This window comes from Panthera pardus, unplaced genomic scaffold, assembly GCF_024362965.1.
Source record: "Panthera pardus isolate Hobbes unplaced genomic scaffold, ASM2436296v1 HiC_scaffold_13, whole genome shotgun sequence".
Taxonomy (NCBI): Eukaryota; Metazoa; Chordata; class Mammalia; order Carnivora; family Felidae; genus Panthera; species Panthera pardus.
The window spans coordinates 202,456,981-202,470,051 of NW_026526688.1; the positions used below are offsets into that span (position 1 = coordinate 202,456,981).

The 13,071-nt window shown below is 59.2% G+C and overlaps 1 protein-coding gene across 1 annotated transcript in view; it reads right to left on the reverse strand.

The window, feature by feature from the left end:
• Positions 1–13,071, reverse strand: part of RGS12 (regulator of G protein signaling 12) — a 119,586-nt gene that overhangs the window by 70,105 nt on the left and 36,410 nt on the right. Inside the window, 2 exon segments of the mRNA XM_019453817.2 lie at positions 8,635–8,684; positions 8,687–8,750. Of these exon segments, the coding sequence (XP_019309362.2) occupies positions 8,635–8,684; positions 8,687–8,750 (114 nt within the window).

Sequence of the window (13,071 nt, forward strand, 5' to 3'; positions counted from 1 at the left end):
TCTCTCCCTCAGCTCCCTGTTGTGAGTTTCGCCAGAAGCTTCCACCACACTTAGAATAACACCCAAGTCTCAGGCTGGCCCTCCCTCCCTCCCTTCTGTCCCCAGGGCAGCTGTGCCTGTCTTGAGACCTTCATGTGCGGGCCCCACACGTTGGGGGACTGTGAACATTTCCTCCTGAGAGGGGCCCATCTCTGGCCCACAAACCTATTCCAGCTCCCCCACCGCCATCACCTTGCCACCGATGTGCCGCGGCCACCATGCCTCCTTCCAGGATGTCCCAGTACCACATGCCTCACACCGGGTGCCCCAAGTCCTTCTTCTTCACCCTACTGACCCTCGAGCCCCTCCCTGGGCCCTGGCCAAGCAGCTCAGTCCAGGAGCCTTCCTGCCATGCCTGCACCAAATCACAGGAACCGACGGTCCCAGAGCCACCTTTCTCCACTGACCTGTGCCCTGGGGGCTCGCGGGCCACGTCCAAGCCCCACCACGACAACTGTCACCGCCGTGCTGGAAGAGCACCTTCCCCATGCGCTCTGCGGACCCCACACGCTCACCCCCTGTCACACACACAGTCTTGCACATTCTGTGCCATATAAAACTTCCTGGGTCACCGGTCATCTTGGGACTGTCTCACAAACGCCAACACCGTCGGTCCACTTCCTAAAAACCTAAACACCTGCCTAAACACCTAGAGGGCGGAGACGTCCCCGCTGTCCACGCTGGGCCAACAGTGCCGGCTGTTTTCTCCGTGACCCGCCTCTCAGGCCACTGCCTCCTCGGTGACCGTCCGCCACGGTCAAGACTAAAACGGGCACCTTTTCAAAAACATACAAGACTCCCCTCTGACATTCCTATAGCCTGACTCATTCCCTGACCGTCCCCCCCACCACCAGGACCTTGCCCCCTTCCCGCCATCTGTCAGTAACTCCTCTCCCCGCTCGGAGGACAGGCCCCCCGCCCCTGCCTCCACGCGCCCCGGCTCCTGTCCAGCCTCCTCTCGAGGGCTCACCTGCACAGCCCCGGCCCGGTTCCTGCTGACACGTCAGTCCTCACTGCAGCCCTCCCGGGGTGTTGACCTCACCACGGCCGTAAATGCACCTCCCTGATGGTGAACAGGGCTGGAAACCTTCTCCCGTGTGACGTGCCATCAGGCCGTCGTCTGGTGAAACACCCGCCTGAATCTCCTGCCCACTCTTCTGGTGGGGCCTCCCCCCACCCCCCTCCCCCGTAATCTAGCAGTGGTGTATCTGCACGCATGAAGGGCCCTGACATTCTCCGGGCCTCAGCATCAGCCTTGGCCTCTATGGCTCACGCCCCAACACCATGAGGCTGTGAGCCCGCACTGCCCTCAGGTAATGCTCTTGTGCTGCCCTCCGCGTTATAGCTGGATTGAGCTGTGTTCGTAGGGCACGAGGACCTTCTTTCTTTCTTTCTTTTCCCCGCGTGGATCTCTTATGCCAGCACCACTGAAAAGACCACACTCGGCCCTGCTCTGCACACAGCTCACGTCCACGGGCACGGGATCTACCTCTGTGCACGCCCTCCTCCTACGGAGGAGGGCCAACACGGACCCTGTTTGGAGTTGCTTCCACTATAACACGTTTCGATGGCGAATGGCGGACCTCCTCCTACCTATTCTCCTTCAAGAATATCCGGGCTGCTACGGGGCGCCTGGGGGCTCAGTCGGGTGAGCGTCCGACTCTGTTCTGGCTCCGGTCCTGATCTCAGTTTCGTGGGTTTGAGCCCCTCGTCAGGCTCTGTGCTGACAGCACAGACCCTGCTTGGGATTCTCTCTCTCGCCCTCTCTCCGCCCCTCCCCCACTCACGCTAGCTCCGTCTCTGTCCAAAAGAAGTAAATAGACTTGAAAAATTGCACTGAATCTATATGCTATTTTCTAACCATACCCACAACTGATTATTGTATACTGACTATACCCAGCAACCTTGCTAGGTATTCATTAATTTTAATAATTAACCTCTAGATTCTTTTAGATTTCCTATGAATACCATATCATGTGAGAACAACATTTTCTCTAAAAAAACTTCTTTAAGTTTATTTATTTTGAGAGAAACAGAGACAGCATGAGCGGGGGCTGGGGGCAGAGAGAGAGGGGGAGAGAGAGAGAGAGAGAGAGAGAGAGAGAGTGAGTCCCAAGCAGGCTCCACACCGTCAGCAGAGCCCAATGTGGGGCTTGAACCCACGAAATCAGGAGATCATGACCTGAGCCAAAATCGAGAGGCGGACACTTGGCTGACCGAGCCACCCAGCCGCCCCTGAGGAGAACATTTTCGTCCTTCCTTTGTGGCCATTAAATATCGATTGTTTTTACTCTCTTAGTAAACTCAGACTGGCAAGAAACATTTGAACAAAATGGTAACAGCATCCATCCTTCTCTTGCTTCGATCTCGAGGGGAAAGCTTAAGTGTGCTGCCCGCTATGGGGACTTTTTATGACCTCATCAGGTAAGGAAGTTCCCTGTAATGCCTATTTTGCTAAGTTTTGTTTTGCTTTGTTCTTGTTTTTCCCATGAACGGATGCCGACTTTTACCAAATGCTTTCCCTGCTTCTGTTGAGAGAATATATCATTTTTCCACTTTACTCTGTTACTGTGGTAAATTATATTGATCTTCAAGCGTTAAAAAAATATCCTGTCCTTGGAATAAACATGAACCTGCGCTCACATCGTGATGTTAAGTGCTTCACCTGTGCTCACCTGTGGACAGCCGGCCCCTCTCCTCCCCTCCCCCTCCTCCCCCTCCTCCCCCCTCCTCCTCCCCTCTCCTCCCCTCCCCCTCCTCTCTCCCTCCTCCCTTCCCCCTCCTCCCCCTCCCCCCTCCTCCTCCCCTCTCCTCCCCTCCCCCTCCTCCCCTCTCCTCCCCTCCCCTCCCCCTCCTCTCCTCCCCCTCCTCCCCCTCCCCTCCCCCTCCTCCCCTCCTCCCCTCCCCCTCCTCCCCATCCTCCCCCCTCCTATCCTCCCCCTCCTCCCCTCTCCTCCCCTCCCCCTCCTCCCCTCCCCCTCCTCCCCTCTCCTCCCCTCCCCCTCCTCCCCTCCCCCTCCTCCCCCTCCCCCCCTCCTCCTCCCCTCTCCTCCCCTCCCCCTCCTCCCCCTCCTCTCCTCCCCCTCCTCCCCCTCCCCTCCCCCTCCTCCCCATCCTCCCCCCTCCTATCCTCCCCCTCCTCCCCTCTCCTCCCCTCCCCCCCTCCCCTCCCCCCCTCCCCTCTCCTCCCCTCCCCCTCCTCCCCTCTCCTCCCCTCCCCCTCCTCCCCTCTCCTCCCCTCCCCCTCCTCTCTCCCTCCTCCCTTCCCCCTCCTCCCCCTCCTCCTCCCCTCCCCCTCCTCTCCTCCCCCTCCTCCCCCTCCTCCCCTCTCCTCCCCTCCCCCTCCCCCCCCTCCTCTCCTCCCCCCTCCCCCTCCTCCCTTCCCCCTCCTACCTCCTCCCCTCCCTCCCCTCTCCTCCCCTCCCCCCCACCCTCCCCCCTCCTCTCCTCCCCCTCCTCCCCTCCCCCTCCTCCCCTCTCCTCCCCTCCCCACCCTCCCCCCTCCTCCCCTCCCCCTCCTCCCCTCTCCTCTCCTCTCCTCTCTTCTCCTCTCAGTCCGCATCAGGTTTGGGGGTCAAGGTTCAGGGGCCTCATAAATTGAGCTGGGAAGTAACCCCTCTTCGTGTATTCCTCTGCCCGTTTAGTCTGTTGATTTCTGTGTCACCGACTTCTGCTTCTGCCCTCATTTCTGCCAGCTTCCCCTTCCCGCGTGACGTTTTTACAGCTCTTCTTCTCACCCCCAGACGACTTTCCACTTCCCTTCCCTTCTCGTACGGGCATCGTGACACCACAAACGTCGCCGTGGGCACCCCGTACCCGCACGCCACGGGTCAGAGGGGAGGCCCGCAGCGTCACTCCCGACCCCCACAGTGACTCTCCTTGGAGCGACGGGTCGCGTTCTCCCACATGCACGGGCACCACCCGCTCGCCGCTGGTTTCTAGTACGCTGGCTGTGGCACAGGACACACTGTTGGAGAGTCCTCCGCGCCTACGCAGACCGGCTTTATGGCCCAGCACGCGCTCAACGTTCAAACGGTCCAGGAGGGGTAGAGAGCGGGCCATCGGGTGCAATGCCGCACGTCCGTCCGGGAGGCCAAGTTGGGAGTCGTGCTGCCCAGATCCTCTCTCTTCCAGACTTTGTTCTCCTGCTCCAGCCGCCAGTTGCGAGGCAGGGAGTGTAAAAAACCTCCCGCCGTGTCAATTAGTCCACTCCTTCTCCTGCTTCTACCCATTTTTGCTTTAGGTACGTTGAGACCATGTTACTGAATGCATACAAACTTCAGGATGAGAACTTCTCACTGCCTCTTACGATTCTGAAGGCTCCCTTTTTAGCTCTAGGGATGCTTTTTGCCCGAAAGGCCCCGCTGGCATTAATGCGACTGCCACTGTTCTGATTAGTACTGCTCAGTGTGTCCTTTTCCAGTTTTTTGTTTGCTTTCTGTGTCCTTAACTTTTGGATGTGTCTCTAGTAAAGAAAATAATCAGATTTTACATGCAGTCTGACAATCTTTTCTTTTTAACTGGTATATCTGATTCATTTAAAATCGGTGTTCTTGGGGCGCCTGGGTGACTCAGTCAGTTGAACGTCTGACTTCGGCTCAGGTCATGATCTCGCAGTCTGTGAGTTCAAGCCCCGCGTCGGGCTCTGTGCTGACGGCTCGGAGCCTGGAGCCTGCTTCCGATTCTGTGTCTCCCTCTCTCCGTTCCTCCCCTGCTCTCACTCTCTCTCTCTCTCAAAAAAAATTTTTTTTAATAAAAAATAAAAGCGATGTTCTTGGGGCATGAGGGTGGCTCAGCTGGTTAAGAGTTCAACTCCTGGTTTTGGCTCAGGTCACGATCTCGCGGTTTTGTGGGTCCAGGCCCCGCGTCGGGCTCTGTGCCGACAGTGCGGGGTCTGTTTGGGATTCTCTCTCTTTCCCTCCTTCTCTTGAAAATCAAGGACAAACCACACCTTCACCCTCTTCCTGAGCACTGACATCCCCTGGGGCTTGCAGTCCACTCACCTCCCAGCGCTCACACTCGTGGCCACGCTGTGATTTACTCGTCTACATTTTAAACCAAACAAAAAAACAAAACAGCTATTCTCGTTTTATGCAGTCGCCACTCATTTGGACTGACTCACACGCGTACTGTTTCATCACCCCAGTTGACGTGGGTCCCCAGGCCTGCAGAGCTCTCCACCTGAGTCTCCCTCCGGGGAACCCAATCCGAGCTGCTGGTGTCCCGGACGAGGACGCGAGACAGGACTTACGCAGAGGAGCGGGGCTGCTGGTGGCCGGGGGGGCAGGGGCCCCTGGCGGGGTGCAGTGAGAAGAGAATGTTCTGAGAGGCCCAGGATGATCAGGCACCACCTGAAGGCTGACGTGAAAGCCGGTGCCTCTGGGGAGGGGACCGTGCGAGGGTGCGAGGACCAAGAGGTCGGGGACGGTCTCCCAGGCTGCTGAGGACACCCGCTAAAGAGTAACAAAGAGAACTACAGAGAGACAGTGTGTTCAAAAAGCTTCCCTTAGAAACAGGTGACCAGCGATGAGTGTTCAAGAAAGGTATTTGCAGCTTGTACATTTTGAAACCTTTAGGCAAAAAACAAAAAAAAAACAAAAAAAAAACAAACTTAGCAAAGATTCACTCCTATGTCTCCTATGCTAAAATGTACCATTTTAACAAAAGCGAGAGGTCCCACACGTGGTAGAAAGACCACGGCTTTGCAGCCTAGCGTGGCCTAGAAGCTGCTGTTGGAAGTCCCTGCGGCTCAGCTTCCTGACCTGTAAGACAGAGAGCACGACGGTCTCCTCGCGGAGCTGACCTGAAGGTCAGAGATCAAAGACTGAGCTGCCCGCTGCCCGCTGCCCTCGATCAAGGGCGCAGACACTGGTGCACACGCGGGCGGCGGGCGGCAGGAGGGCCCAGCGCTCTCTCTTGGGCGAGGAGAAGTGAGCGGGAGTCACGGAGCCTGGAGGTCTGACCGCGGGCTGCCACCGCGAGCCGGGCTAGGGCCACTTGTCACCCCTGGGAGGCTCAGGCCCCTCCCACGAGCCTTCTCCCAGAAAAATGCAGCCAACGGCTGGCCAACAGGCTGACCCGAGAACGCGGGCTTCGCCGAGACCCCCCTTCCCTGGGAGCCGTGTGGCTCCCAGGGAACACACAGCGGAACACACAGCGGAACAAGGCCCGCACTCGGCACACTCACCTCTCTCCTTCCACCCAGCGAGGGGCCGCACCGGAGCCACTTCTGACCGCTGCTGACCCAACGCGGCCTGCTGGCCTGCACTGCCCCCCAGTTACCACGACACCACGGGCAAGGTGCCCCCCCCCAGCTCCAGCCTCCAGGCTGCGCCCCGCTCCTGCCTCTGTGACCCACCCCCAGACTCTTACGACCCTCCCACATCCAGCCTAGAAGACAGGGCGGCTTCAAAGACCCCTTCCGCCTCTAACATTCAAGCATCCCGGTTTCACATCAAAACACAAACGAACCTACTACTTGAAGCAACAATCAACCGAGGCCTGTTAGTTCCAGTTTATTGTCAATCAGTCTGTAAGAACTTATCTTATTTAGAATTAATTTTTAAGCTAGAACCAAACAGATGTTTGCATAAGTGTTCACAGCGCCAAACGGTGGGAGAAACCTAAGTGCGCGTCGTCAGAGGGATGTATAAACACAACGTGCGATGTCCACACGACGGATCACGTGGATAAAAAGGAAGGACGTCTTGACGCCTGCCAAGCCGTGGACAAGCCTGGAGGACGTTATGCTCAGTGAAACGCGCCAGACCCGGAAGCAGAGAGCCCATGTGATTCCATTTTCACAAGGACCCAGTGTCGTGAAACACTAGAGACGGAAAGTGTGGGGCTCCAGAGACCAAGGGAGGGGGCGGGGAGCCAGTGTTTCACGGGCACAGAGGTTCAGTGCTGGGGACGGAGGGTGGGCACGGCCACACAACACTGTGAATGTCCTTTTTTTAATGTTTATTTCTTTTGAAAGAGAGGGGGAGAGAGAGAGAGAGAGAGAAAGAGCTGGGAAGGAGCAGAAGGAAAGAGAGAGAATCCCAAGCAGGCTCCATGCTGTCAGCACAGAGTCTGACATGGGGCTCGATCCAACGAACAGTGAGGTCATGACCTGAGCAGAAACTATGAGTCACAGGTGCCCTGACGCCGTGACTGCTCTTAATGGCGCTGAACTGGACACTTAAAAAGGGTGAATTAGACATATGTGTAACGAATGACATCCTGAACAAAGGTGGGAATAAGCCACAAAGATTTTTCCAAAACATTCACTGACAAAGGACTCGTGTCCAGAACATACACACACACACACACACACACACACACACACATATACGTACATACAAAATCTGAAACTAGGAAAGGATATGAATAGGCTAATGCAAAACGGAGAAAACTCGGACAGCCCAAGAGCCTCCCACGGACCACTCGGCCTCACGCACCATCAGTGAAATGCCGGGTAAGACCAGACGCCATTTCACCGAAATGGAAACTTCCCAGCCCGCCAGCACCAAGGGCGGAGAGGAGGGGTGACGGGCTCACACGCCGGTGACCCCAGCCTGCGTGAGAAGGGTCACCGAGACTGGCGCGTGGCCACGCCTATCACCGGCATTCTATGCCTGGGAAGCCCTCCCTCCCGCATGTGCCCACGGGGCCCCGGGCTCAGGTTTCCAGCTGCCCAGCGGGGGGCCGTCCACGGCGGGGCGGATGCGAGGCCGGGACGCTCACAACAGACGCCACAGCACGACACGACGGGACTAAAGCCTGCGGGTCAGGCGGCGTTTGAAGGAGGCGGAACAAGACAGCCGGTGCCACGGCCCCTGTGCGGACGGCCAGGCCGAACGCACGGTGAACCGCAGAAGGGTCGGGGCCGCCGCGGGTCCAGGGAGAACGGAGGCGGCCTAGGCGGAGCACAGCGGTTCTCAGGGCCGCGAAACCCCGCCTGTGACACTGTGATGGAGGCGGCGTGACATCACACACCTGTCCACAGCCCGAGAACGGAGAGCACGGAGAGCGGCCTCTGACGCGAGCCGTGAACCTCACAGGGACACGTCCGCACCGGCCCGTCGGCCGACATGCGCCACGCCGGTGAGGGGGGGAACAGCCGGGGTCACGGGGGGTGGGGGGGTCGGGGGCTCTGCACCTTTCTGTGGTCCTAAAACCGCTCTGACAGCCAAGTCCATTCATCTCTTTAAGGAATATGGATAAAAGAAAAGAACTCGGTGTCTGTGGATCGATATGCTGTCTTTAGAGGGGGGCGACGAGAGGCCCTCCCTCGGGATTCTTGTGAGGCCGAGTCAAGTTCACGTCTACCACGTTTACAGCAAGGCACAGTGATGTCCGCAGACTCGTGGGGCAAGAGGGGCAGCGATGAGACAGGAGACGGTCCGCAGACACGGGCGGGGGGTGGGGGGGGGCAGGGAAGGTCCGGATGTGCAGGAGAGGCCCCCCACACTTGAAGATCAGGGCGACAGCAGGAGAAGGAGGGAGGGAATGGGTGAGGGTGGGATTCCAGGAAGATTCAGGCGTATCTGCACGACCGACGTTCATTTTTAAAAACCTGATGGAGAAAGAAAATAACTAAAATTCAATTACCTCAAGATCATCAAGGGAGCGAGTGATACTAAATCTCTTGGATCTTCCAATGATCTCCGAGCAGAAGTGCGCTGAGAAGTCTGAGTGAGTCCAACTCCCCGCCCAAACTTTGAGCCCTAAACACAAAGAAAAAAGTACATCACGTTACCTTCTCGGGAAGAGAGGCTGAGTTCTGCCTGACACCCTGCCGTGGAGACGAGAGGGTCGTCCCGGGTTAATCTCATGCTCTGTACGAACGACCCCGATCCAAAACCCAAAGTTGAAAATAAAAGTCACCCCAGGATCTCCACGCATCCGCTCTGCCCCTGAAGCTCGGCGCCCGGAGACGAGCCCCGGCTCACGCCTGCAAACCGCAAGGAGGGTTGTGCCGGCTGACCGGCCCCCAAAGGCTCTCACCAAAAGAGCAAATGAAGAACCACGGACGAATAACTGGGGAAACATAAAGGGTGTGGCCAGAGAAGTAACTATTAATGTAAACGTTATGCTTTTACATAATTTCACAGGCATCCGAGGAAATTGAAGAATCCCCAGATGGTCAGCTGGTGTCTAAAGACCAGACCAACTCAGGTGCACAGGACAACAGGCCATTAACACGTCTTGTTCTTTCTCTGGGAAATGACCAGAGTTAATTCACTGTCATTATGGGATTGTCACTTCCCCAAATGCGATCTGGGTCCAACAAAGAAGGCCTCCCGTTTTAAACGTAAAAAGCCTCACAGCTGAAATCTCTGATGTCCTGGGTACTCGAAACCCTAAAGTGACCAATTTCAGGCACAGAGGAAGTGAGCGTGTTTTCTGCAAACTGGGAGGCAGGCCCTGACCCCCTCTGCCCTCCTCCTGCACGAGAACCTCGGCCGTCCTGCAGGGAGGCGGCCTCGCCTCACCGCCTCGTACAGCTCTGGGGGCTGTCTCGGCACCAAGCCGTCCCCACACACGCCCTCGCTCACCCCCCTGTCCCCGGACTGCACCTGCACCCGGGCCACTCGGCTGCCTAACACTGGGACCGCTGTCACCCGACATTCCTGACACAGACTCGAGGGGCCCTCTAGTCACAGTGGCCTCCGAGGGGGCAGCGGCCCTGAGGCCACCGAGCCCTGGCTCTCCCTCCTTCCCCTCCCGGCCTCCCCCCGGCTCCTTCCAGCCACTGGCCGCTCCCCTCACGCTATGCTGTACTGACACCCAGAACCCGGCTTCTCACCCCTGCCCCCCAATCACTCAGGTCCGAACCAGAGAAATGAGCACCTTATTTTGAATCCTTTCATTTTTATTAAAAAGTCACATAGGTGTCGATAGCAACGGCCTTCATTTCGCCTACTCCGTGTGGCCACGGGGCTCTCCACAAGTGTCTCCAGCACAGTCGCGGGCACAGGAGCACGGGGCGCCCGGGAGGAGCACACGACAGGTCTCGGGCTCCAAGCAACTCCCCGTCTACAGGTCCCCCTGAGAGGCTACCCGTGGCTGCGGGCCACACTCTGGAAGAAACCAGAGGCCCCTGGAGGCTACACTGAGGACAGTGACTGCGGGTCAGGACCGCTGGGAGGCTGAGAAAGGGCCTCACTCCCAGGGAGAAGAGAAGGCCGGGCTGGCAGGAGCAGAGGCCAGGCTGGAACGCAGCGGTGGGACAGGTAGGGCAAGGCCACGCCGCACACGGCACTGGCACGGACGCCTCAGCGAAGTCGTCCGAAATACAGCGCGTAAGCTCAGGAACCGGCAGCCTGTTGGCCACGGGGAGCAGAAGAACTGACCCAAGAAGCAGCGGCAGAAACAGCAAAACGGGGCAGAAGGGGAGGGAGAGAGAGAGAGAGACGGAGAGGGAGGGAGGGTGAGGGAGAGACAGGGAGGGAGGGTGAGGGAGAGACAGGGAGGGAGGAAGAAAGAGGGAAAGAGGGACAGGGGAGGGAGGGGGAGGGAGGGGAAAGAAGGGAGGGGAGAAGGAGGGGGAAGGAGGGACGGTGGGGGTAGGAGGAAGGGATGGAGAAAAAGAGGGAAGGGGAAGGACAGGAGTAGGGGAGGGAAGGGAGGAGGGAGGGAGATGGAGAGAAGGAGGGAGGGCAGGAAGGAGGACAGGAAGGAGAGAGAGAGGGAGGGAGGCAGAGGGAGGCAGAGGGAGGCAGAGGGAGGGAGGGAGGGAGGGAGGGACTGTCTCAGGGACAGCATAAAGGGCAGGTGTGAAGAGAAAGGGCGGGACATCCGAGGGTCGCACCTGCAGCCGCCGCTCGGAGTCCTCGGGACGAGTAATACAAGTACCTCGCGAGCCCTAACATCCCACCAAGAGCTCGAGAAGCCGTCTGTCTGCACGCTGTCACAGCAAAGGCACCTCTCCCTCTTCCTGTGCGCATAGCGGATGGTGCTGTGCGCGGGGAGCAGGACAGCAGCTAAGTGTAACAAGGGACAACGGGTGCAGGAGCACAGAGAGGTGACCACGACACCCACACCCCCAGAGAGGAGCCCAGGGGACAGCGGGTGGAAAGCCGTCACCCTGAGCGGTCCCCCGGTGAAGCTGTGGGAGCCGCGACGGGCCTCCCCCGTGGACCGAGCCGGAGCTCAGCCGGGAGCTCCCGCTGAGAAATCAAGTTGCACAGAAGATCCGCTCGTCCCCTGACAGGGCTGGGTGGCCTGTGCGCACTGCCTCTATGCTGGTCTCGGGGACACTGCTGGGGGTGGGGGGGGGAGCCTTGTGGCTCCCGTTCAGACCCAGGTGCGTCCCGGCCTGGTGGCCGGCACCCCAGGCCCTGGCTCTCCGACACTGTCCGCACCCGCCCGGCCTTCTGCCTCCTGCTGTTTGCTCACCGGGCTGGTTCCCTGCCAGCAGGTGACCAGATACGACCCATTCTCGAGAAGAATTTGTCTAAGAAATTTCTTTTTCAAAAAATAGGCAAAAGCTGATTCTATCTATAAAATGTATCCGGAGCCCGGCCATCTCTTTCCAGACCACTGCTCCCCCTGGCCCCAGGGCCAGTGTGGGGTGGCCAGCCCCCTCTGGGGTCCTCCCCCTCCCCTGCCCTGCGCTATGTGCTCCCTGACACCTGCCCGGTACCCCTGCTCAGCACCCTTCAGGGGATGCCACGCAGCGGGTGAGGCCTGGTCCCTGCCGTCCAGACACTTCCGGGCACCCGCTTCGCCACCCCGCCTTTGGCCATGGCCCCCAGGCTCCTCTTTTCAGAGGCCACCGCTAACTGCACTGGCTGCGGGGCTGCCCTGGGGCCCCCTCCGAGGCTGCTGGTTCCCCCCCACCCCCGCCCCCGGGGCACAAAGTGGCCCAGGAAGCAGGGCCCTCTGTCCTCTGAACACCTCCTGCCCAGCACAGGGCTGGGAGAAGAGCAAGAGCCAAGGAAGACGAGTCATGCGGGCACCTAAGTGCCCAGCATCAGGGGGCCCAGGGCCGATGGGCCAAGGAAGCCAGCAGCCGTTCGAACGCGCGGCCACAGCCGAGGTGAGCACGCGGCAAACGTCAGTCCGTTGCTAGAGCAAGGGCGCCTCCACACGCGTACGAGGCGAGCCCTTCGCACAACTCACGTGTGTGCTGTTCCAAATCCTCATCTGGGGGGAGTGGGTAGGGAGCACGTGGCTTTGTGACAAGACCCAAGTGTAAGTTTTAAGCCCAGGAGGCTGCAGGCGACACCCAGGCCGGGACCGGGCCACCGCATCGCAGCCGACACCTGGTCCCGCACGCAGACCCGCGGGCTTTTGAAGCGTAAAGGAGAGAGAGAAGCTTAACAAGCGAGCGGACAGAAGAAAAGCCCTGCCCAGAACCGACTGGGGGTGGCCGCACTCCAGCAGTTCACCGACGAGCAGAACCTCGGCATTTGTTTGCTTGCTTCCACCGCCCCCTTCCCGTGTGAAGACAGAGAAGTTCCTGCGGGAACGACCAGGAAATGCCCGCGGACTCAGCATCCCTCGGGCACGGAGTATTCACTCTCCCCACACGGCGCCAGAGGGGACATGACACGGCCAGGACACCGGCCCCCCTTCGGCACCAACTCCCCTCTTCAACTGCTGACAACTCAGCACAAGTACTGAGCGCTGTAGTAGTACTCAGCGCCAAGTACTACAGGAGGCGAGGGGCGACGCCAGGTCACATGTCACGTCCGCGTGGCCCAGCCACAGGGAGCAGGCTCCGTCTCGCTGCCCCAAGAGCCACCTACAAAGCCTGACTCCAGACGTCGAGATCACGGCCGGACCGCCAGCGTCACCTGCAGCAGCATGAGGCCAGGCTTCCGGAAGAACCAGAGGGCCCTCCCGTGCACCGGGACCCCGCGTAGGATTCGGAGAAGCCGCCCACCCGCTACGTCCGCCTCAAATCATGAACGGCGGAGGGCCCCTCGGGGATGCCTTCACGCGTCCCGGCCAAGGCTGAGAGGTGTCGGGGCCTCTCCAGGGTGGGAACACCAGCAAACGGGGGAAGGCAGAACCCCACGGCCCAGGGTGCCAAACTGC